The 23,227-nt window shown below is 50.9% G+C and overlaps 1 protein-coding gene across 1 annotated transcript in view; it reads left to right on the forward strand.

The window, feature by feature from the left end:
- Positions 1 to 23,227, forward strand: part of ITPKB (inositol-trisphosphate 3-kinase B) — a 68,628-nt gene that overhangs the window by 44,163 nt on the left and 1,238 nt on the right. Inside the window, exons 3-7 of the mRNA XM_065834689.2 lie at positions 9,974 to 10,073; positions 10,711 to 10,924; positions 13,909 to 14,113; positions 19,388 to 19,489; positions 21,073 to 21,144. Of these exons, the coding sequence (XP_065690761.1) occupies positions 9,974 to 10,073; positions 10,711 to 10,924; positions 13,909 to 14,113; positions 19,388 to 19,489; positions 21,073 to 21,144 (693 nt within the window). The remainder of the gene's footprint in view (positions 1 to 9,973; positions 10,074 to 10,710; positions 10,925 to 13,908; positions 14,114 to 19,387; positions 19,490 to 21,072; positions 21,145 to 23,227) is intronic.

Raw genomic sequence — 23,227 nt, forward strand, 5'->3', positions numbered from 1 at the left:
GCTGGTGGAGGATGAAGTCTCCAGGGTGCTCATGAGGTGGGCTCAGAAGCAGTTTATGGCAAACAAACTTGTGCCTGTCTCATTCTGGTGGAGAGGAGCCCTCTGTGTGCCTGTGAGCCCTGGTGCCAGGAGCGGGAGATGCTGAGAGCTGTAACATCTGCCCCACGCTGCCCTTGCCCGTGCATTGCCTCACAGCACAAGGTGGGTCTGGTGCGTGGGTGCACGGTGGCTACGACGAGCCTCTCTTTGCCTTCAGGGCTAGACCACTTGTTTTTTTAACAGCACTTGAAGTCGGTGCTGTGGTAAGATCAGAGCGCAGGGGATCTGAAGCTCAAGAAAGGCCCCTTTGCTGCTGTGCTATATCACCTGGGGAGATACCTTGGGCACTGCAGGGTGCATCCGCAGCAGGTCTGCAGATGTGGGGAGGATGCGCATGAACGGGACGTGTGTGCTGCCCCAGCACATGTCTGCAGCATCCTGGCTGCTTGCAATACCCCCTCTGGACAAAGACTTTCCCAAAACCACCGTCTTTCTGGTATGCTCCTTCTGTAAGGATTTGAAACCAAGGAGAATGAAACTGCGTTTTGACTCTTGAAGGAGCTTCTCCTGGTTGCCGATTACATTTAGGAGCTGCCTCGGAAAAGGGGCCGGTCCCATGGCAGTGTGTTGAGGGTGTTGGGAAGGCACGGCCGAGGCAGGCTGGTGCTCCCAGCAGCAAGCAGAAACTCCTCCAGCCACTTAGCAAAGGATTTGTGGTCCCAACTCTGAAGCAGGAGAGACAATAAAACTCTAAATAGTACTTTAAATCATCAAAGTGCTATCCAAACATGAGGGACTCCAAACAGAAATGAAAGTGCTAAACTAAAGGGGAATTAAAAGGTCACGCCTGTTGAACATTTAGCTTTAGGGTTTAGTCATGTTTATGAAACTTTTAACTGCTCTTCTAAATCAGCTTTTTACACTTCATATACCCAGTAAATGTGGGTATGCTCAGGGCTTATGACTAATTCTAAAAATTTTCTTATCTAAGCAAGTTACCGCAGCCATTGCTTTGCTCTTTTTTCTTCCCTTTCCTCTCTGCCTTCCTACTCCAGCCGAAGGCACTTAAAACTCATCCGAACATTTCACTTCATGCTTATGGAAGAGAGATGCCTTTCTCACTCAAATATTCAACAAAGTGAGGTTCACTTATGGTCAATAGCGTAAAAACAGTGAGCCAACTCTGTGAGCGTGCAGGGTGAGGGAACAGTGATGGAAATGTTTTCCGCATCCGAAACCAGCGCGAGCTCCTGGGCATTTCTGCACCAAGAAAGCTCAAGTCTAAAAGCCAGGCCTTTCTCATCCAGCTTCTCCTGCAAGTTGCTTCACTGGCATTGCATGACTTAGTTTTGTATAACCTTGCTCATTCATCATCAGTGCTGATGGACATTATGCTCCTAAGGTGTTATATTTACAGCATCTGTATCAATGTTCCCGGTGCTAATGCCAGGGGGAATACTTCAGATGGCTACAACAGCGCTGGAAGCCGGTGGCTGCACTGCCTGGCCCATGTCCACCCTGCCTGGTAGTACATCAGGCTGAACGATGAGCAATGTAGCATCACACTGTGGTGTGTTCCTGCTGTGGTCCTTCAGTGGGGAGGAAATTACATCCCCTTGTTCGGGAGCATGAGCTCTTGATATTGCAGCTCACATCATGGCCCGTGTCAAAGAGCAGACCATTCCAACCCCAAGCCATTCTGGGTTGCCCCTGGAAGCAGACAGAAAGAAATCCAGAATATAAGTATTCAAAACTGCTTTGTTCCACTCATTGATGTTAATTCTGCGTTTGGTGTCTCTGACCCAAAATACCTCTAAGCAGACTGTGAGTGTAGTGCCCTGGTTTAAATCCCTAAAAACTTGCCTTCAAATTGTAAGAGAGGGTTGTCAGCAGCTTGCATCCTGGGAGTAATTCTATCTACCAAAGTAAGCCAGACTGGAAATACCTTGAACTTTCCCATCACATCCTGGTCTGAGCACGCATGTTGCTTCCCAACATGCCCTGTACCAGGGATTCCCTTCCCAAAAGACTCAGGGGTCTGGAGCATCCCTCAGAAGGACCTGTCAAAGCCTACAACTCCTATCCCACCTCCCCAGAGTGTGAGAGCACAGCTCAGTGCCTTGCATTGAGATTGTTTCTTGCAGGAAGGCTGTGCCCTACCAAACCTCTGCCCACGAGGACACTCTGTTTTGACTTTTCGGAGCTAGATTTCTTCCCGTATCCTAAGTTGCAGCTCTGGTCTTTAGGCTGCTGAGCTGGACTTCAAACAAGGCAGCCAGAGACTGACACAGTTGTTTGATGTTGAGAAGGGCATGTCTTCTGGTCTCAGAGGGCATGTGGGAGCCAGCAGCATTTTGGAATTTACACTGACAGGGTTGGGAAGACTCAGGAGGTCCTTCCCCACCAGCAGCACAAATGCGAGAAGCGCCAGAGCCAGCCCAGGCTCAGCAGCCCACATCCCCAACTTGTGCTGCACTGCTAGAGGAGCTGATGAGCTGTAATGACACTTGAACCAGAAAGACAGCGGTGAGTACTGTGGAACTGGGAAAGGCATCAAACACAAGTCTCCAGATGGAAACGGAGCCGTTTCCATCAAAGCCGATGACAAGTTCCCTGATACGGGGTCAGGTCTTTGGACAGCACAGCGCGTTTCTCAGCTGGACGCCTGATGTGGCTGCCTACAGCTCTGAGCACCAGCGTGTTGCACAGATGGGCTGCAGCGCTCCGGGACTCTTCTGGCAAATCAAGTCACCAAGGCCCACTTTTGGCTACTAGCAAGTATTTTTGTAATCTGCTGCCTTTTAAAAGCTAGCTGCTTGCTGAGGATGAAGCACTGTGCGGCTTAAGTAGCTGTCCACCAAAAGTGATTAGATTAGCTGCTTCTGAGTTATTCGCTTGCCTTCTCCAGGCTGAAAATTGCTTAACAAACCCTATTTGTGTGTACTTAATGAGTAACAAATATATTTCCAGAGATCTGGATCAGTTCCCACTCAGGAAAGTAGGCTGAACATGTATAATGCTGGCAATTAATAATCCAACGAGCTTTACAAGAAAGTCAGTTATGGTTGATCTGCATTAGGAGGTTTTCAGCTTTAATGAAGTAAATGTTGCTTTGTCAGGAAGCAATGCCTCATGGAGACAACCACAGTTTTGAGGCTCAGTTAGTCTGAGCTCCAAAGCAGGCTTTGCCTTAGCTCTCATTTAAGCTTTTTGGACTTCTTTCCTTCTTTGCCAGATCGGACAGAGAGGTCTAACACAGCCTCTCCTCTCTGTAGCAATAAAACCTCAGCGTGCTGCTGGCGTGGATCCTGCACCACTGCTACACTCTGCTTGTGCTTTGTTGGGTGAGGAGGTCTCAAATGTCCTTATGGGCGATGGGTGGTTTGTGTGCCACCGGCTCCCACAGCCGCTCCATTTCCTTCCATTGTGACAGGGGAGGTCAAACCGCAGGGCTGCTGCTCACCCCTCTGCCTTCGCTGCTTCGAATTCCCCTCGCCTCCATCACAAGCAGGAAGAGGGAGCTTGCAACAAAGCTCCTGTTTTTTTCCAGTACCTTGGAATATGTTTTCAATGATCCGAGCAGATGTTCCTGGCTTTAAGGCGTTCTTACAGAGGCTCCTCTTTGTACACACAGAGAAGGCAGTAGCTTTATCACTCTGACCCTCTACCCCAGATTTTTGGTCTTGGCGGGACTGCTCCCTGGTCCCACTGGAATAAAGGACATTCCTCACAAAACCAGATGGGTGTGGTGTCTCTCCTGCCAGTGGCAAAATCCTTACTGGCTAAAATGAGACTATTCTGAAAAACAAAGCATCTGAAGTAAAAGAAATAATTCATGTATTGGGATTTTTTTCTCTCCTTAAATGAGATGGAGACCTTGGAAAGTAGCATAAACTACTATGCCCCAGCAGAACCTACTATGCCCCAGCTATCAAAGTCATTTATTTAATGGGGCTTTTGGGTTTGGACTAGAATTTCTAGGCACGGAGAAGGACCTTTCAGTCACCAAACTATATTCCCCTTTAGTAATCTGTGTTAAGTCTGTTGTTGGGCCTTGCTTTATCTTTCTGCAACAACCACCATGAGAGCCTGACTGGCACTGACTCTGCCAGGTTTTGGGGAGCTGCTGAAATTTCTATTAAATGCCTTGTGTGATTAAACCAAGAAATGCCTACTGAGCCAAAGCCCTCCCATTGCAAGCTGCTCCTCTGGCCAAAACAAGGCTATTTTGCCATTGTGTGGTACAGAGGCAAATGCATCGGTGACGGTGAGAGGAGTTTGCGTAGGAGGAAGACGGTGTAAAATATGGGCTGTCACTTGCTGCCAGCATCGGGGTCAGTGGTGACAGCCTGGGGCACGCCAAAGCGGTCACTGGGCTCTTCCTATAGCTGCCCGGATGGAGGGAGAGGTCTGGGGGGCTGAGAGGTGGTGAAGCTGAACAGAGCATAACCCCCCACTCTGCACCACGTTAGTGATCACACTCCAGAGCAGGTCACGGAAGGGTTTTCAGCTGGGATCCTGCATTTTGGTCGCCCACGTGCCAGGACGCGCTGGGAGGAGGCATCCCAGCTCAGCCCCGCGTCCCTCCGCGCCCAGCACAATGGACAAAGCTGGCCTCCTCGCCACGGCGGGAGTGACAAGGTTTTTCCCAGTCAAGGGAAACAGTCATCACTAGGGAAACCTTAACTACTTTTTAAAGACCAGAAGAAAACACATTCATTCTTTTAAACATGGAAAACTAAATGGCCTCTTTTTCCTTGGCTGTGTGTGCATGGCTGCCGAGCAGGCTGACACGGAGTGAACTCTGTGGGCAAGTGCTCCCCCCACTTATTAAAGAAGTGGGCTCTCCAGTGCAAAGGCTGCCCTTCTCAGCTGCTCACCGTGTTGTTTTTTAAACCAGCAAGGCTCCAAACATGAGGAGCAACTCGTCAACCGTCCTACTTGTGAGTGAAACATCCTGGCGCCTTTCTGAGCTGTGCTGAAAGCCCCTTCCCATAGGGGCCCCCAGCACCGCAGCTGCACTTTTCCTTTTGGAGGAGCTTGAAGTGAAAGCGAGGAGTGGAGAGGGCTCCCACGCACGCGAGCCCCACGGGGTGGCTGGGAGTTAGCGTGTTACAGGAGCGGGGCCTTCTCTAAAGCAAAAGGAGAGCTGGGGTGTCACTTACGCAGACACCCTGGCTGCAGCAACTCCACTGAAGCCGGGGTAGGCGGTGGGCATTGGTGACACTACTGTCACTTCACGGTTTTCCTCTGTCTCTTCAGATCCTAGGCTAACTCAGGATCTTCCTGGGAGAAAGGGGCTGAAATTATTTTCAGAAGTGGGAACAATCTTTAGTGCTGGTCCCACTCTTCCCTGCCCCAGCTGCGTCATCTTGCCTTGAATGGTGCATGCTCTTGTTGATAAAAAGCACTGGAATACAGGTCCAGCTTTCGCTATTTCCAGGAACGTTTGGTCCCATAAAACCATAGGAAACCATAATTTCAGCAAACTGAATCATTTACTGTCTATCTCTCTGGCTCAGTGTATGGAAAGGGAAATGCACCCCGCTGGCTCTGTGCATGGGGAGTAACAACAGTCAGATTCCACCCGTGGCCACACTGGGAAAGGGAGGTGACAGGCAGTCCCAGAGCAGCACATCTTCAAGCAGACATTAAAGGAATGCCATATGCTACAGGGAAAATGTACAGCGAGCGCTGAGCTCATCAGTCATTTTTTTGTTTAAACTAATTAAGCACAATATATCCTCTGACCTTCTGGGTTGGCACTAAATTCTCCTATGTTGTTCTTTCCATATGAATCTCTATTGACACATGGGGAAAGCCCAGAGTTTGCTTTAAGCTTCAGATAAGTAAAGTTAAACATGCAGCAGATAAAATTGTTTTCCCAGCACTCCTCTCCCACTGACCGATGGTGGGTGCTTGCTGGGATGGCTTAACCCCTGGGGTCTGGGCATGGCACTGTGCAGACAGTGAAAGCAAGCTAGCGAGCAGCTGTGGGAGGGCAGAGTGCTGCAGAAACCCTTGAAAGTTCATTTTTGGAGTTGGTTCTGACCGTCGCTCAACTTCATTTCCATGTGGCAGGTGATTAGGGAAAACGGTGCTGCTCCTCTGCTAAATCTGTCTCCAGAGTCACTAAAGAATTTGCTGCCTAACAGCTAATCAGTCGTCATTTGCTGATGTTGAAACAGGTTTTAAATAAAAAGTGTTGAATTGCATCAGACACCTCCTGCATATTCCCTGCTAATACAGGCTCTGTGCTGTTGCTGTGTGTGCAAGAGCGCAGTCGGTCAGCACGGCTTCGGGAGTTTTCTGGGAGGGAAAGCCAGCACAGAGCTGGATCTGGGGGAGAGCGGGGTGCCAGGGTGCCACAAGCAGTCACAGGCTTTGATCAGGCAAAAGAGTTGGAAGCGTGCTCAGCTTTCGGCGTGACAGCCTGCATACTCACTTTCTCGCAGGCAGATGAGAAGGGCATGTATTCACCAGCATCACTTGGTGATGCCACCTGGAGAGCTATTTTTCCTATTATGATGGAAAATCCTTTAGTCTGAGTCACTGCAGGTAACTCCTCCGTGTGCCTGGGTGCTTGGACCTACGCACAAATTACTCCTTGAAATATAAACCGAAAGTTACAGCTGAGTCTGAGGGGTGACAGCCTTACAGTTCCCAACAGGCTGAGTTAAAGCAGATTTCTTTGTTGTAAATAGCTTTAATACTCCCTTTGCAGAGACCTCTGAGCGCAGAGGGGCTGTTGCCTGCACGTGGCCACCAAGACAACCTGGAGAGGTGTGAACCTCATGTCTGATTTTCTGTGGCCAGCTGCAGGAGCCCAACACGAGTGTTGGCATCACCAGGATCCCAAGCCACTGGGTTTGAGATGTTCACCTCTGTCTGAATCCATGCCAGCGTTCAAATAAATGCAGGTCTCTTGCTGGGAGCCCTCAGCCATCCCCAGTGGCTGTGGTGGAGTCTGCTGCTGGTTCACAGCCATGTAACATCACTCTTGAAACTACAGGGAAAGTACAAAGGGTGAATTTTTAGAGCAACTCCTTACCTGGGGAGAATTTATCTTCAGACAAAGAGGATGGCAGGATCACTGGGGGCATTGGCCAGTGTGACTTCTCCATGGTCCGGCTTCCATCTCTCCTCTGCAGCGGGTGGGCAGCCCCAGAGAGTGGAAAGATGAAGTCGTTCAGCTGCTGGCTTGCTAGGGAGCTGCCCCTACAAAACTCACTGCCTTTTGAGCACTCCCATGACAGAGCAACAGGACATTTTGTATGGGTATGTACACCCCCAAAAGAGCTGGACCCAGCAAGCTGCTCTGCAAAATGAGCTGTGCATGCTGGGCAGGAACGTGTAATGGGCTGAGGGCACGAGAGAGGTTCCTTTTGATGAAACAGACTTTCCCTCGTAACACTGGGAGGGGGGTCAGGTATAAAACAAAAATCTGACAACTCCTAAGGAAATCACAGAGGGGACGGTCCGTCCTCTCTCCTGGAAGTACCATCATGAAGTGCCCTGCTGAAGCTGGGGGGAAAGGGCTGCGTGAAGCAGAATTGCAGGTGATCCCTAGGGCGGCGAGGACTTGCCTGGCAGCCCATTTCCAGCAAGTTGGGAGTGATTTGGGAGGGACAAAGCAGCCTCAAGCCTCTCTATAAAACATGTCCTTAAATATGTTCTTAAAACTTGAGTTGGAAATGCCTGGCCAAAGGTGTGTCTTAACCAGGTGGTGTCTGGATGAAAGTGATTCCCTCCAGTATAGAGGAATGGGGACATGCTACCTGTTCCGCATGCGAGTGTGCTCAGTGACTGGCTTTCTGTCTTGTTCAGCTCAGCAGATAGGTTTTTGTGGTATTTTTTCTCCCCGGGGGACTCTGGGGCCATTACCCCGTGCTGGGAGCGGTGCTGGAGTGGAGCGCATTGCTCCTGGGAAAGCCCCAGCAGGGGGAAGGCAGGACACCTTGCCTTGCTTTGGGGGACACTTGCCTTCATTCTGCCTGTACTTTGAAGTACCTCAAGGTTTTAGCTATAAAGCTGTAACCACCAAAAAACAAAATCTTGGCTTGGGAAGACGCGTTGCCTTGGCATGTTTCCTGGGACTGAGTGACTTATGATGCTGTGCAGTGGGGGGAGGACTCCTTCTCTTTGTTTCAGAGGAGGTGGGTCCCACTCATCTGGAGTCCAAACTCCCTCAGAGACTTCTTCTTCCCGATTTTTTTTCGTGACATCAGCCAGCACTCGATGTTACTATTTTAAAAACAAAAGGAGGGGACACCCCCCCGCCTTCCCTCTCGCTCTCTGCCAAAAGGAGAACAAAGAACAGCTTAAGCGCACAAGTTCTGGCACTCCGTTTGGAAATAAAAACATTCATCCTCATGTCAGGTAGGGAACTGCCCGACCTCCCTGCCAAAGCAAGCAAGCTGGGTGGCAGAGCAAACCCGTGGCGCGGAGGAACCCCGGCGAAGGGGTTGCCCAGTGTCACCCTGCGCTTGGGGAGCTGCTTGCCAAACTCCTGCACTGCTGTCCCAGTGCCAGGGCACGCCAGGACGCTCCCGGCCACAGGCAGTCGTCCAGGGAAGGGCCATCCTCCTGCTCCTCCTGGGCTGGGAGGTGAAGAAGGACCTTTCTTCTTCCCCTTTCCCACCCCTGATCCCCACCGCCCAGGCAGCCCCTGCATCTCCGTGCGATGTGTCCCCGCTCCTCGGCCGGGCTGGTGCACAGCGCAGGGGTAACCCAATGTAATTTCCACACTTCAGACACTAACATCTTTGTCTGGCTTCTTCCTTGCTGCTTAAACATGTCAGCAGTTCCCAGCATGGATTCCTGCGCTGTGAGTTCACTCCCCGACAAGCGTCCAAACTGCAAGTTGGGGCTGCTGGCTCTTCCCCGCCTGTCTGTGAAGCGTTACTGGAACAGGGGCCAGTTCTCCCAACGTGAGGAGGAGATTACTTGGGCTTTCTGGAAGGCTCCCTCCCATGCCTTCGGAGCAGAGCAAATGAGGATAATTTATCTGTGGGCTTCCGGCTGAACCCAGTAGCTCAGAGCAGCCAGGACTACGCCGTCTGTTTGTTCCAGCTCCTGCAAGAAGGCATTTTTCCATTGTCACCGTTATATATTGTTTGCCTGGTTTGTTTGCACCGTCACCCTCTGGGCTGAGATAAGAGGTTGTCTCCCTGCCTTTTACTGGTGGCACAGTCCCCAGAACAATCCAGGGAAAAACTCTAGCAGGAAAGAGCCTTCGAAGGAGGCTTTTGTATGTCCGATGCAGCCCTCGTTACAGCATGTAAATAGTTTTGTGCAATCTATCTGGCGAGAAGCACAACAAGTCAGAAGGGAATTGTTCTCTACAATGTAGTTACGGATGGGCCAGAGCAGGCGGATCAGCCGCACATGGGTTGCCAGCTTAATGCACAAAGCAGCTGCCTTTTGGTGGGGAACAAAAGCCGGGCGGCGAGCCCCTGCGCGGCAGTGCAAGAGCCGCTCTTGTTCCCCGCAGGAGCCAGAGTTGAGTTTTGTGGCCGGGTGGCAATCCTGGGCTCCCTCCCCTGCTCCATTTGCCCTGATCTAATGCAGTACCCAAGGATGGTTTAATGTCCCTGCTGCTTCTGCAGAGGGATGCGGGGAGCAGAGACGAGGTAAAGTGGATGGCTGGGCCCTCCACAGCAGAAGCAGCCAGCTGGAACAACACTGTAACACCCTCCTCTTCAGTGAAGTTATTCGTGATTTTCGAACATAGAGTCAAGGTCCAGAGCCTCTGGCTTGGCACAGGGAGATGAGAAAAGAGCAGATTCTCTGTTTGCTTCCATCCTGCGCTGGCTCCGGTGCCTCCTCCCCTGTCCAAAACAGCTGCGTGCTGCCTGAAGTGACTTTACAGAATGTAAAAGCTTAAAACATTGCATTCACCTTCAAGTTTGTGTTGTTTTTTTTTTTCCCTTAGAGCAAATCATGGCGGAAGATCAAAAATATGGTGCACTGGTCCCCATTTGTGATGTCTTTCAAGAAGAAGTACCCTTGGATCCAGCTAGCGGGACACGCAGGTACGAAGAGTGGGGAGGGGCAGAGTGGTGGAAAGGCTCTTTGTTATCACGGGCTAATGGGCTTTATTTTCCAGAATTGCTTCTGACTGCTGCATGAATCTCACAGATTTCAGCTCCCATGTCTCTAGCCCAGGAGAGTGACTTACTTAAGTGCCAGGGAGGGTGACGTGGAGATGCAGTGCTGTGTGCTTTCAGGATCCCAGTGCCAGCGGGTATTACCTTGCGCAGCGTCACGCTGTTCTCTCAGGCAGCTGAGTCCTTTGGGTGGGACCCAAGCCCTTTGCTGATCCACAGCAAAGTATGCGATGCTGCCCAGCACAAAGATGCCCCACACGTGAGCATAGGGACAAAGCCACAAGGGGTGAACCTACCATGAAGTTCACTGAGGCAGTGAAGCAAGTGTGTTGGGTGCTGCAGGGCAGGTCTCTGCCCTGTTTAAGGTGTGACATTGCTGGCCATAAACCTGACACGATGTGAATCTGGCAGCCTGAGCTTTTAAGTCCCAGCCTGTGGGGACTCTTTTTGTTGCAAGCATAAAGAAAGATGCTTCCAATGTGTTGGGCTGCCCTTGTTTTGGGAAGGCACAGCATCATCCCCCATCCAAAGCAAGTGCCACGTTGTCCCTTGTCACCCTCAGGTAGTTTCAAGGCAGCGGCCAATGGCAGGATACTGAAGAAGCACTGTGAATCGGAGCAACGCTGCCTTGACCGCCTGATGAACGATGTCCTGAAGCCCTATGTTCCTGCCTACCATGGCGATGTTGTGAAAGATGGGGAGCGATACAACCAGATGGAAGATCTGCTGGCTGAATTTGACTCCCCCTGTGTTATGGACTGCAAAATGGGGGTCAGGTGAGTGGCTTTAGGGATATTTGTTTGAGTTTTAAGATGGGATACTCAAAGTGAATGCATTTCCTGGGTAGAACCCTCTGAAACATGCAAGTGAGAACACGAGGCTCACCTGCCTTCAGGCTAAGCTAAGCCTACAGCATGAGGAGAGAGCCATGGGGGAGCCTGAGTGTGGGAAGGACACACCAGGCTCTTTCCTGTTGACTGTCCCATGTGCTGGGGACGTGCTTTGGTTCAGCAGAAGGGACAGCACTCTGTTTGGGTTTGAGTACACCAGAATGACACAGCAGCCTTTAGGAAGATGGCAACCTGCCTCTCGCTGCCACAGGGGGACACAGACAAGGGGCAAGGAGCAGAAGATGTGGGAGATCCTGCCCAGGGTGCCAGAGGGGTAAAATACAGACACTTGAATGGCACAGCTTCCATTAGCAAGAGACTTTCCTCTGCGTACCCTTTGCTCCCACGCACACTTGAGTGGTTTAGTGCTTTTTATGCAAAGTTATTGAAACATTTCCTAGCAGCTGAGCAACATTACCCATGTCCTTCTCAAGAACCATCTACAGATACGCCAACATCCCAGCCTGCAGCCACTTGGCTAGCGACAGTTCTTATGCCACAGCTGATGAGGGTGTCCCAGAGCAAATGTGAGCAGGGCTGGACACCCCAGGTGGCTGCTGGTTTTGGAGGAGCCCCGGGCCACCGCTGGACCCTGGGTCTGCTGCAGGCTGGCGGCAGGGAGGGTTGAGAGCCCCCTTGCTGGCTAAGGCGCAGCTTGACGCGGTGGAGACGCTTGTGCTGCTGGAAAAGCTGATGGTTTCTGTGGGAGGGAGGAATCTTTTTTTTTTTCCCCTCCTAAACTCCTGATGTGAAACTCGAACTGGCGTCTCCAGCTGTCGTCAGGGAAGAGGCGAGGAATACTTTCCACCGGAGGGGTGGAGAGAAGGGCAGGGGGCCCCAGCGCAGCTATGGGGCCCCAGCTGGCATGTACCTTGCTGATGTGGGAAGGAGATGGGACCCACTCTGGACCCAGAGGTGACAGCCACCAGAAGACCTGCTGGTCATGCTGCCTGGTTGCTGCTGAGGCTGTGTCTGTGAGGAGGAAAGCTTCCCACAAGCCGATCATAGGTCGGGTGATTCGTGCACCTGGGTTTTTGAAGCTAAGACAGGCAGAGCAGGCATCAGGGGCAAATATCCCAGGCAACGCCATCATTAAATAAGATGGTGCTGTGGGAGGAGCTGGTAAGAGAAAATGAATTGGGCTAATGCTGGGGAGTGAAGCATCCCCATAGCCAGGCAGGAGAGTCTGTGGCATATAAACTAAACCTTGGGGCTATTAAGCATGTCCTCTGATCCTGCAGCTTGCTGCCAGGCTGATACAGGCTCATTTTTTCCCTGCCAGCCTAGCTTCAGGATGAGGCAGCCTCCTCCAGTTGCCCCTGGACAGAACTTTGCCCAGCTCAAGCTCCGGTGGTGGTTCAAGCTTGGAGCAATGCAGGTGGACAGAACCGCAGACACAAACAGTCTGTCATTCTCATCAAAAGGAAATCTAGCTTTCTGAGCAACCTGAGCAGCATTTTTGAGCACCCAGCTGCTTTATTCTGCTATTTTACTCCAGCTGCCCAAAAGTCATGGGTTTGGTGATCTCAGCTGAAGCCCTTCATCCTTTTTATCTGCAGTGTTTTTTCGAAGGGGCTGATGTCCTGGAGATGTCTGCTCAGTGATCATATGCCTGTCCTGAGAAAAGACACCAGTTTGCCTGGCTAAACCTGTGGGAAACAAAGGAACACCATCCCACGTAGTCTGCCTAGCACCCTCCCCATGCGTTTTGCTTGATCGGGAGGTGAACCACACGCTCAGTGCTGGGATTTGGGCACAAGTGACATGAGGAGAGAGCACGGCCCCTCTGCAGAGATGGCCATGGCTAGTGGAAGGCAAAGAGTGTATGGATTTGGGGTGAGGGAGGTTACAGGCAGAGTGACTCCTGTGTTGTTTTGCTGGGACATCTCGCCTGGCTTGGTGAGTTGTTTGAAGGGAGCCTGGGCACCTGCTGGGCTGAGCTGGGGTGGGTTTGGGTGCCACGAGAGGAGTTACACAGTGGTTTATTACTGCTACAGGAAGTCTTACTGTGTGGATGGTTTTCTGCATGCTGGAGTGCAGAAGTTCTCCACCTGTCTGCTCTGGCACAGGGTGGTGCTCCTCTGAGGGATGCACAAAGCAAAAGTCTTTGCAGGCTCCTCTGCACCCTCCATCCTCCTGCCTCTGTCCCGATGGTGCCCCGTGGTCCTGAGGGTGATGGTAAACACCTGGCCAAGGCTGCATCCCTTCCTCTCCTCCTCCTGTGCAGGAAGCTTTTGCTAGATCGTTCACTTAAAACTGACCTGTTCCAGGAAAAAAAACATCAGCAAAACAGCCTCATGTGAAAGCACCCTGTTTAGCAGCCGGTGAGGCATGGCCCTGCATGGTGAGGGGACAGGAAAGGGCACGAGAGGCACAGGAGCAGCTTTGGCAGCGGCTGCCCGCCTTGGCCGCACCTCAGAGGGAGCAGCAGATGCTGCTAATGCTGGAGGCTGGGATGTGGCAAACTCCCTCCCACCTTCAGCCCAGCTGGTTTCCAGGCATACGTGCAAATTCCTGAGCGTATCTTGAAAGCCATGTTTAGTTTGTGAGAGTCACTGTTCAGGTTTGCTGAGGGACAGGCCCCCCAAGATGAAGCCGTGAGCATCTGTGAGAAATAACCTCCCTTGTTATTGCCAAACTGGTTTTGGTTCCCTGATGAACTGAGAAGATACCAAGTGTTGATGCTGGGGTGCTAATTAAACCAGGATCAATTCACCTTCAACCAGGCTTGCTCCATTATTTCCCACACTGCTCTACTCCCCAGGGATCAGTTGTCCTGGATAGACCTGATTTTTGGGACAAGGGCTTTCTGTGGCCACGTGGCATCTCGTGCAGTGGCCTTGCTAATGTCCCCCACTCATTCCTTGCAGGACATACTTGGAGGAGGAGCTTATAAAGGCCCGGAAGAAGCCAAGCCTGAGGAAGGACATGTACCAGAAGATGATTGAGGTGGACCCTGATGCCCCCACTGAGGAGGAGAACGTGCTGCGGGCGGTAACCAAGCCTCGCTACATGCAGTGGAGGGAGACCATCAGCTCGACTGCCACGCTGGGCTTCAGGATTGAGGGGATAAAGGTGAGGCTGCTCCAGGTGTGCAGAGCAGGGGGAAACGCTGGAGTGTTCAATAACCAAATTCACCCACACACAGAGACACACACACAACAGGCCAGTGGCGAGATCATATCACATCAGGACATACCTGGTCCCTGCAGCCAAACCACCCTCACCAGGCACCTGACTTGGGGCAGCACTGCTCATCTGAGAGCACAGGCTGAGCTCAGGGCATCAATGCAAGAGGACGGTTTTAGCCATAATCTCATTAAATCAGCCACTTGGTTGATTTCCCTGACTGTGAAATGCAAAGTGCCATGCTCTGACTTGAAGTTAGTTGTTTGCTTTTGATACTGCTGTGCTGCTGGGCTGAGCCGTTAATCCAAATCCCCGCGTGAACGTGTGCCGGTCTCTGGTTGGAGCTGTGAGTTTAGCTGTGGTCGGTGAGGAGATTGTATTTACATCCCTGTCCAGGAAAGTTCAGCCACCAAGCCCTATTAAATGAGGTGAACAAAACCAGCAGCACTTTCTGCTGACACCTGCAGTCTGCTGACTGCACTTGCTCAGTGGTAATGCTCAGATTTCTGGGGATACCTGCTGGGATGCTTTTGTGTCCCCCTCAGATGAGCCAGCCCAGGAGTTTTTCTCCTGGTGAGCAGAATTTGTGGCAAGAGAGGTGTCTAGGGTGGCACTTGAACAGAGTTAGGCCTGTTACCGCAGAGCCGTTCTATTAGTGATAGCGGACTTGGGTGAGCATTAGCAATGACTTATGACATATGACTTTTGATAGCCAGCCAACATGAATTAAAGGTAATCTCGCGCTTGGGCTAAGGGTTTCAGCGCATGCCTGGGCATGGCATTGACTTGGGAGCTGGGGGGAGTTCAATCAAGTTGTGCTTGGAGTAACTCAAGGCTGAGGCACCATGGGGGCCCAGGTGGTAGCTCAGGGCAGCTGCTTGCTTGATTTCTACGTGTATGAGCTGGCTGTGATTTTCCCAGAATACCCATCTCGGTCTCTGTGGCCTTAAACTCCTTCACCTCTCCTGACTGGAGATGGTGGTGTCAAAATGACAGAATTAAAAGAAACTAAGCCATTCCCTGGAAAAAACCTTTACACCAGGTTTTGCAGATTTTCCTGGTATCATTTCCCTTGACCTCACCAGTCAAACAGCAAGGAAATGCCGATGTTAGACCATGGGTTTAAAAGGTGATAGCGGGAGTGGGTCACTTGGAGCTGCTGCTTCTGGTTACACACGTGCCAAACCACCAGCGGGAAGGGATCTGTCTGTCCTGCTGTGCAGGATGAAGTCCTCAGTTGTGGGAAGTGCAGTGGAGCATGATGCATGTGGGGAGGAAGGCACCTTCTTTCTTCAACTGTTTCATGACTGGCAGAGGACATCGCATCTAACTCAGTCACTCTCAGAAACCCAAGGAGCAGCCCTTGGGCTGAACCCTTTGAGTTTTCTCAACCTGAGTAATGCAAGGTGCCCCTGCCAGGGATGCTACTGGTCACAGTCCCCTGCAGAGGTTTTCAGTGGGTGCCCACTTTGGGCCAGTGCACTTGCCTGCTTCCTTGGCTCTTCCCTGATCTCCCCAGAATTCCCAAAGTCCATTTTCTGCTGTGGGTGCCTGCAAGCTGCTCTGGCTCAGGATAACCCTTTGCCTAGTTCCCATTGCTGCTGTTTTGCATTCCCATTGCTGCTGTTTTGTTGGTGCTTATTATAAAATCGAGGCTATATAAAAAAGGAGCAGGCCAGTTGGGACCAAAGCTCCCGTGCACTATTTCTTCTCCCTGCTTTCTGGCTGCAATCAGGAATATCTGTCTATTTATAGTCCAACATGATACATCCTTGGCCTTCAGCAGTCTCCCTTAGCCCGTGATCTTGGAAGTTTAGGGGGCTTTACAACAAAAGCAAGTCATATGTGGACCTCTTGAAATGAAAAATGAAAAACTAACAACAAAGTCATGTTCCCAGACAGGCCAAAAAAACACTGTAGAGGGAAATAAAAGCCATAAAGGAGTGGTGAGAGTTGCACCTCTGTTTTAGCCAACCATAAGCAAGCTGCTGCACGATGTGAGCAGTGGATTTTTTTTCAAAGAGGTGAGGCAGCCCTTTAATTGAAAAATGTTGAGAAGTGCTGGCCTCCAGGAGTAATCCTCCTGCTGCTGCTAGGGCCTGACTAATTTGATCAAGGCTCTAATTACTGTAATTCTCCTTAAATCCCTCAGCTTCTGGATTATTTTCCCCTAAGCTAAAGCATTAACAGTTCATGCTGGTTCCTAACTAGCTCTTTTTCCAGCAGGGCTGTAGAGCTGTTCATGCTGTGCCGTATCCCTGCGTTTGCCCTGTTTCTGGGGTCAAGTTCCCACATTAGGGAAAGCAGTGAGCCTTCAGAGAAAATTTTGGGAGAATATTTTTTAAAGATAAGTCTCCTCATGTTTTCTTTCCTGCTGCGGATGCTTCCCTGGGATGAGCAGGGGTGAATCTGCCCTCGCTCTTGACCAGAGGCTGATACAAGCAGAATCTTCCCGTGCCAGGCAAGGGCAGGATTTGGCCCTGGGTGCATGGGCTGGAGGGGGCACAGGGGAAGGAGGGGAGCAGGTGGAGCTTTCAGGACAGTGCAGGCAAGTGGGGTGAACAGGCACCTCCGGGCTGGGAATGAGGATAAAGACCCTTTCCTGGCTGAGCTCTTGCTTTCCTAGGTGGCCTTGAGGATCCAGTTCTTCATTAAAAATGAAAATTTTCCTCTGCAAAAGGATATAATGGCACTCATCTGGCTTTCTGGAGTATCTTGAAACTGTTCTAAACAGTAGCTATTAATAAAATTACCCTGCTAAAAGTAATAGAAGTGACTCCTGGTGACCCACTTGAAGCTTACTGGAGTACACTCCAAGAAGTTTTGCTCTCAAGCTCCTGCTCTGGTCTGAGAGTCACTCAACATTGCTTGCAGCAAGACCATGGTTAGGACAAAATTCCCTGGGGCTGGGATATTTGCGTTGGTCCCAGAATCAGCCCTGAAAACTGTCACCTGGCTTTCCCGAGACGGGTGGCCCCATCTGAGGCCGGAGGGAGAGCCGGCTGACCCGAACCCTGCCCCAGTGACGCCAGCGCAAACTGGAATCACTGGTGGGGCGGAGGTTGCGATAGCCCTTATCAGCCCCCCTCACATTTCTGCTGTGTGGAAGCCAGCCCCCTCGGGGCTCAGACACCTGTAAATGTCGTGGCGGTCCTCAGCGCTGCAGCAGCAGCGTCTGGCCGGGCAAGGAAACAGCGGGAGGCGGGTAATGATGGGAGCAGCACTGCAGATCGGCTGCTTGGCTTTCCTGAAGCTTAGCTTGCCTTATCTGAAAGGCCATCTGTGGTTTTCATTTATTTTTAGGAGCACTTAGAAGTCCATCTCCTTTCTTGGATGCTTTGTGGAAAATTGTGCTCTTTACATGTGCAATTAATGCTGTGACACTTCCCCAAATTGGTATCTGTCATTCCCCCGGGGATAGAGTGGGTTGATTTCTTAACTACCACGTTAGGACTCACATGACGGACATATAGTGGTGTAGCACCCTTCCCCTATACATCGCGCACGTGCCACCAGAGCATCCTCAGCAAGGTCTCCTTGCTGCCTGCTGCCTTGTGAGACACAGTTGAAAGCAGAGAGCCTGGCTCTGCTTGGTCCACCGGCAGGTTGGCTGCTACAGCAGGAATGTTTCCAGTGAAAGGGTTATCCCTGGCCCTGCTGATGCCTGCTCTGCCAGCTGTTGTACCGTGTGGCAGCACTGGTGGTCAGGAGCTGGATGCATTAGTTGCACCCTGTGCAAACAAAGTTTGTCCTGGAGACTAAGACCTTTCACACATTGCTTTCATTATCGCCTTTGTTAACACTCACACAAAGCACAGGTTGGAAGTGTGTTGTGTGATTCATCCCAAACTGCACGTCAGGCGTGGGTTTGGTGCTGGGCTCGCCTTGCTCAGCTCTCTGCAGCCTGGGTGCTCAGCCTTCCCCCAGGCTGGACTGGCTGCCATGCCCAGGGCCAGCCCTCTGCCCAGGTGGACTCTCCTGGATGGGTCTCAAAGTCCTGCCAGGGCACATAAATCTCCAGGACAAGTGATTCGTTGTGCTATTTTCCTTCCCCAGCCTCTGCTTTGCTTCTTCATCCTTACTTCATCTTCCCCAGCCCACAGGATGTCTTTCTGGCCTCTGTCCCTTCGCTCTATTGTGTGCAGACAAACCATTTGGAGCGGTGGGATGGAGCTCTGTGAGCGGAGCTGTGAGCATAAGCACGTGTGGTTTAAAATAACCCCTGTATCCAGGAAGCGAGCTCTGCCTGCCCGACCCACGGCCGCTCCAGACAACGAAATATACTGATTTAAAAATCAGAGACTCAGCAGGACCAGGGAAATGGGGAGTTTCCTACAAAGCTGCCCTGAGATTTGGCTGGGAGCCTTTGGGTCCAGGGCTGTGTGCTGTCCCTGCAGTGGGCCGAGCCATGCTGTCCCCACAGCAGGACAAGCAGGGATGTGCCTCTGGGGAAGAAGCAGAGGAGAGCACTTGGCTCTTGGTGCCAGGCTGCTGCCTTTGAAGGTTTCCTATCTGTGGGCTATCAAAGGACTAGAGATGCAAGACAGATGTGGAGTGGGCTCCTTGCTTTCATGTCTTTGCTGCAGTGGTTCACGGAGGACTTTACATGAAGGGTTTTTTGTACTTGCTCCTAAGATGTTGTGTCTGTCCGCACTCAGTTTTCTCCTGTTGAGATTGTTCTCTGCTTTCCTCCCTGAGCAGGGCTGCAGCCCAAGGGAAGTGATTGAGTAACCATCCCTGAAGGTGTTTAAGGTGTATAAATGAGATTCTTAGGGACATAGTTTAGTGCCAGAGTTAGGTTATGGTTGGACTCGATGATCTTGAGGGTCTCTTCCAACCTAAGTGATTCTATGATTCTGTGATACCAGCACCTGTGCTGAGCCACAGCAGCAATTGAGAAGCCATTTGGGCACAGTGTGGTCAGAAACATGTGGTCTTCAGCCTCTGTTGAAAGGTAGCTTGTCCACGTTGTTGGTGACCTTGGCAAGTGCATGAGGGTGGAGACTTGCCATTTGCATCAGGGGTCAATACAGCAGAGCTGTGGGATGTTTTCAGGTGTGCAAAGCAGAGAGCTGCTGCCTCTGCTCACTCTTCATCCATAGAGAAGTCCTTCAACTGCCAAGAAGGCTGCTTGCATCCTACTCAGGGACATGCATGGCTGCTGAAACACCCCAGCTCCCTCCCTCTCCATCTCGCTCACCACTCTCCCTTCTTTTCAAGAAAGAGGATGGCACTGTGAACCGGGACTTCAAAAAGACACGGACAAAGGAACAGGTCATGGAGGCCTTCAGGGAGTTCACCAGAGGAAACCGCAACGTTTTGGTGAGTGAGGCATGATAGACGGACTGCCAGGAGAGGGCTCCTCCTGTGGAGGCTGCCCTCAGCTCATCAGTTCCTTGCCGTGAGGGTCTGCAGCCTGAGCAATCTCTCTTTAAAAAAGCATGAAAAATGACGAAAAGAAATGCCACCCTGGCATGGGGACGAGGGGAGAGCAGCAGAGGACTGGGAGGGGACATATTTGCCACAGCAGCACTGCATCGGCCAGGTCTGAGTCTGCTGAGGATGCTCAAGGGTTGGCCCCAAAACCCACTGTGGAGGCACAGCCGTGCTCTGCTCCCCTTGTCCCTGAGGCTGACAGTGGCCTCCAAGCCCACCCTTGACCCCAGTATGTGGTGGCATGGGCAGGGGAACTCCCACCCCAGCAGAATGGGCTTCCCCATGCTTGGTCTCGCAGGACAGGTGGCCAAGGCGTCCCCGTTCCTGCACCAGGCACCCTTCACATGGGCAAGCTGCAGTCGGCATTTCCTGAGTTTACGTTGCCAGGAGAATGAGAGATGTAGCTGCAAACAGTTTACATCGACTGTGTCAAATATCCTGTTTGACAAAGTGCTCCTGTTGTGAGCTGCACTATACAAAGCCTACAAACCCAAGGCTGCAGCTGGAGTGGCCCCTGGCACTGCCTCCTTCAAACCAGCGTGTTTGCTTTGACAAAAGTTACCCAAGGATTATTCCTGGATCTGTAAATGAAGTTGTCTGGCTGCGTTTTATCCCCAAAGAGCTTGGAGCACACTCACGCCATCATGCCCTGGCTCTGGATGAGGCTCCTTGGCCAAACCATCGCAATACAGTGACCCCCACGTCTGCCCATGCACTCAAAGTGTGAAAATTTAGGTGCATTATAGTGCCCAGATACCTACTGGGTTTTTCACTGTTTTTTTTCCATTTGATTGGGTTTTTTTGTTTTGTTTTGAGTTTTTTTTGTTGTTTGTTTGTTTGTTTATTTTTATTTTTTGTGGGGGTTTTTTCCTTTTTTTCCCTGTGCTTAGTCCTTCTCAAAACCGAATTACCAAAAGGCCACCTGGGAACATTTAGTGCCTTCCAGCAATTTGCAGGGTTGCTCAGTCTGGACCTGCGTCCTGACTAATGTGAAAACAGAGCTACAGAAGTGTCTCACGATGCTCGATTGACAGTGATAAAATGACAGATGAGGGGAAGAGTTGACCCATTAAAAAGAGCACAGGTGGGAGGAAAAAAGCAGCCTGGCTATGCACGTACAGCATGGCTGCTGAATTAGCTGTTCCCTCTTTGGGAGCACCATGGATGAAGCAGGGAAAGTCTGCAGAAAGCAGCAGTTCAGCAAAAGCAAATGCTCCCACTAGGTTTTCTCAGTCAAAGGAGCTGTAGGATGCTGTAGAAACCAAAATGATAAGCGGATCCCCAAAAATATGGGACACCCTCTCAGGGAACATGTCTGTGGGAGGATGCTGAGCACAGGGTGGCTGAGGGACACCCCTGGCATCTGCCTTGAGGGGTGACTTTCCTGTCCACCCCATACAGCAGTTTTTACATAGGCTTCCTGCAGTGCTGACGGCTTGTTTGTTGTTTTTGGTTTTTTGTAATTCCAGAGCAGTTACCTTAACCGGTTGAAGGGTATCCGCGCTACCCTGGAGACATCCCCGTTCTTCAGGTGCCATGAGGTAATATTCGTGTTTAGATACATCTGCCTGGAAATGCAAACGATTTAATCTCAGTTTGTCTAAGTAGAGAAGTCAAAGTCAGAGGTTGTAAATGTCTACAATTTTGAATTTATTTTTGTATCCGTATTTTCACCCCCTTCTTTATCTAATACTTGTATGGAAATACAGCTGATGATTGATACAATGTTCATACATCTGACATGGGCTCAAATCTACTGAAAACCAATGTTGATACAGATTAGAAGTGATATGGGGGAATTTGGGCTGCTTGTAGGTTTATATGACTGTGAAAAAACCTTAGTGTAAAAGTATAGGGGTTTTCTGTCTGAATGCATTTGTCATTTGGCTGCCAGTTGCTCCATGTGCTCAAGCAAGGCTTCAATGTAACCACAAATTGCAGATACTCTAAAACTGCCTTTGCTGAGCTGGTTGGGGCACCACAGCAGGGGCTCTTCCCTTGGAAGGACTTTCCTCCTGAAATAAATGTCCGTGAAACCAATATTTTCTACAGTGAAAGTTCAGTTCTGGTGGGAAAACAAAGAGGAAGTGCTACATTTTTTGGCTGTTTCAACAGGAATTGGATTACTCTATAATTTCATTAAATCATTTAATGATTTAGCATTGGCAAAGAGTATTTGCTATTGTACCTACCTAACAAAACACGAAAGTGCATATCCTTGGCACGTGTTGTCTATGGGTGAAAGAGCCTCATAGGAACCCTCAACTCTCAGGGAGCAGGAGCCACAGCTCCAAGAGGCCATTGTCCCTCAGCTGGAGCCACATGAGCCACCTTGTCCCCAGCTGCACAAGGAGGGTCCTGCCAGGAGCTGGAGGCTGATGGGGCTTTGCTTCCCAACAGCAGCGCCTGTAAGGCAATGGGGAGGGAAATGTCAAAAAGGAGGTTTCAGGTCAGTTCAACACGGGAAATGAAATGCTCCCTGACACCAAGTGCCAGGGTTTCGTCTGAAAACACAGAAACAAAACAGCCTTTCAAGGAGGTTTTGAAAGGAGTTTCCACTCCTTAAAATTTAAAAAGCAGCAGCTTTGACTTTCCATCCTGCTTTGAGACAAAGCACAGCAGAAGGTCTGCCAAGCTCTGCGTGTCCCTCCATGGGGCCCTGCTGGGCAGGACTCCGAGGAAGAGCTGCAAGAGATTTGGTGACCCGGGATAGGCAAGCAAAGAGTGTCAGCTAAAGAGAGGGCTATAAGAGCTTAGAAGGAGAAGAGGTAAATATAAGCATTTCTGGGAAATAATGCATATCTCTGGACCTTGAATGTTTTCCTGATGTGCTGGGGGAAGAAGTTTCCTCAAAAATGTGAATTCATAATAGCTTTTGCAAACAGTACGTGCTTCCCATTCAAAACCCTCGTCTAAAAGCAAACCTCAAGCTAAACCCTGCTGACAGCACTGACGTGGGAGTCCCTGGTAACAAGTAGTGCTGGTGTTTTGGAGGGCTGACACCAGCTGCATGCTCCTAGAGCGGCACTCCTCCATGTATCCGCACAGCTTATGGGATTCTCTGGCTCTCAGCACAAGCTGTCCTGTCTGCTAACAGCCACTGCACTCTGGTCACCAAGGTCCCTCTTTGGCCAACCGAGTTCATAAGCCACCAGTTCATGCACATGGGACATAATTTGGAAAGCCACCTTCAATTGGGACAGCTCTGAAGCACACCCATTGGGTGCTTTTCTGTAGTAGTACCTCCTGGAGGAGCAGGGGGGCTGACCTGGAGGTACCCACCTGTTGAGCATCTCTCTGCTCCATGGGTTGTGAGCATTGGGCTTGTGGGGTCTCATCCTACTGAGACAGGCCTTGAGTCTTCTGCTGTCAGAGGTGAGGTGCTTCACCTTCCCAAATGCACCCATGGGCTTGGCCAGGCCAACACTTGCTGCAGGATTTTCCCAAAGGCCCATCAGGATTTTGAAAGAGCCCTTCAAAGCAGATGCAGCTGAGTGAACTCATGGAAGAGGAAATGCATGTACATACAGCTCTGTAACTTCCATCCCCAGAGCACTGTGAAAGCCAGGAGGATATTCTAGGTGGAATCTGGGTGCAATCGGATGGTGTTTCAGGAAGGAGACA

Source organism: Patagioenas fasciata, chromosome 3, assembly GCF_037038585.1.
Source record: "Patagioenas fasciata isolate bPatFas1 chromosome 3, bPatFas1.hap1, whole genome shotgun sequence".
Taxonomy (NCBI): Eukaryota; Metazoa; Chordata; class Aves; order Columbiformes; family Columbidae; genus Patagioenas; species Patagioenas fasciata.